General features: G+C 56.2%; 1 protein-coding gene across 1 annotated transcript in view; it reads left to right on the top strand.

Moving 5' to 3' along the window:
• The first annotated feature begins 820 nt into the window (after positions 1-820).
• Positions 821-1,245, top strand: part of LOC104838332 — a 27,871-nt gene continuing 27,446 nt past the window's right edge. The window contains exon 1 of the mRNA XM_010578012.1: positions 821-958. Coding sequence (XP_010576314.1) covers positions 908-958 — 51 coding nt within the window. The 5' untranslated portion in view covers positions 821-907. The remainder of the gene's footprint in view (positions 959-1,245) is intronic.

Here is a 1,245-nt window from a genome sequence, read left to right as displayed (position 1 = left end):
CGGTACCGGCTCCTGTGGGCCGGCCGGGTTCCCCCGCGTCCCTTCCGCGCCTAGCGTGACGCAGTTCCTGCCCGCCCGGGGCGCCCCGGGCCCCGGCGGCGGCGGCGGCGGCGGGTGGGAGCGGGAGGGCGGGCGGCGCGCGCCTTAGCTCTCCCCTCAGTCCCCTCCTCTCCGCGGTTGCCTGAGGGGGAGCGGGGAGTCCCGCGGCGGCGGAGAGTCGCCCCGCAAGTGGGTCGGTGGGAAGGAGCCGGTGCGGTCCCGGGGAGTGCCGGTTCCCTCGGGTGCTGCCCGCTCCCGGGCTGGGGTGAGTCGGGTGCCGCGGCGGCCCGGCGGTTTCCCCGGCTCCTTGCCGGGAGCAGGTGTCCGTCCCCTCCCCGGCTAGAGCTGGAAGTGTCGGCAAGGCCACGTCCCCGCGTCGGGCTGGGTCGGCCCCGGGGGCCGCCTCGCTTTCTCGGCGCCTCCGTTCGCGGTCCGGAGTGGGAGCGGGCTTTTCTTTCGCAAAACCCCCCGTCGTGTTCTTTGGGCTCTGCCTGCCTGGCTGCGTGTCATCTGTCCCCAGCCCATGCGCGCGTTTCAATCCCAGGAAAGAAGGGGGAAGCTTGAAATAGTTTAGTTTTGTTTCGGGGCGTGCGTAATCTTCTGGTGGCGTTGTGTTTCCTGAGGGAAACTCTTGGAGAATAATTGTCGCTTTCCGTGCTGTACTTGTGGTCTCGAGTTAAAGATGTGATCGTGAGCCGAGAGATTTAAAGGTTGAATGTAACCGAAGGTGGGGCGCAAATTAAAATTGGAACACGCGTGACCCTTAAATAGGTGGAACAAGAATACGAATGGTTTTGTGAAGCTGAAACAGTAGCTTGCAATCTTTTTGCAATTTGCCTAGAGTTTCCTTCTCATCTAAAGATCAAGTATGGACCCTGAAACTGAGATACAGAGGGAAGTAAACGCTTACTACTGCAATGTAAGTATTCCTTACTGAAAATTTTAACTAATACAAAATAATTTTGGTGGAACACAGTTGGACTAAAAACAAGTGTGAATATTTTTTTTTTCCTCTTGAGCAAAATTGATAAATAGCACTGAACTTACTTTGCTGTCTTTGTCATGTTTGCCTTGAATGTGTGTCAGGAACCAACTTATTAAAATGAATAACTTTAATAATATCATCATACAATGGTTTGTGTTGGAAGGGACCTTACAGATCATCTAGTTCCAACCCCCCTGCCATGGGCAGGGACACCTTCCACT

Source organism: Haliaeetus leucocephalus, unplaced genomic scaffold (assembly GCF_000737465.1).
Source record: "Haliaeetus leucocephalus isolate CR32 unplaced genomic scaffold, Haliaeetus_leucocephalus-4.0 Scaffold587, whole genome shotgun sequence".
NCBI lineage: Eukaryota > Metazoa > Chordata > Aves > Accipitriformes > Accipitridae > Haliaeetus > Haliaeetus leucocephalus.
Note: the sequence above shows the minus strand (reverse complement) of the source record. Positions and strands in the feature narration are given on the sequence as shown.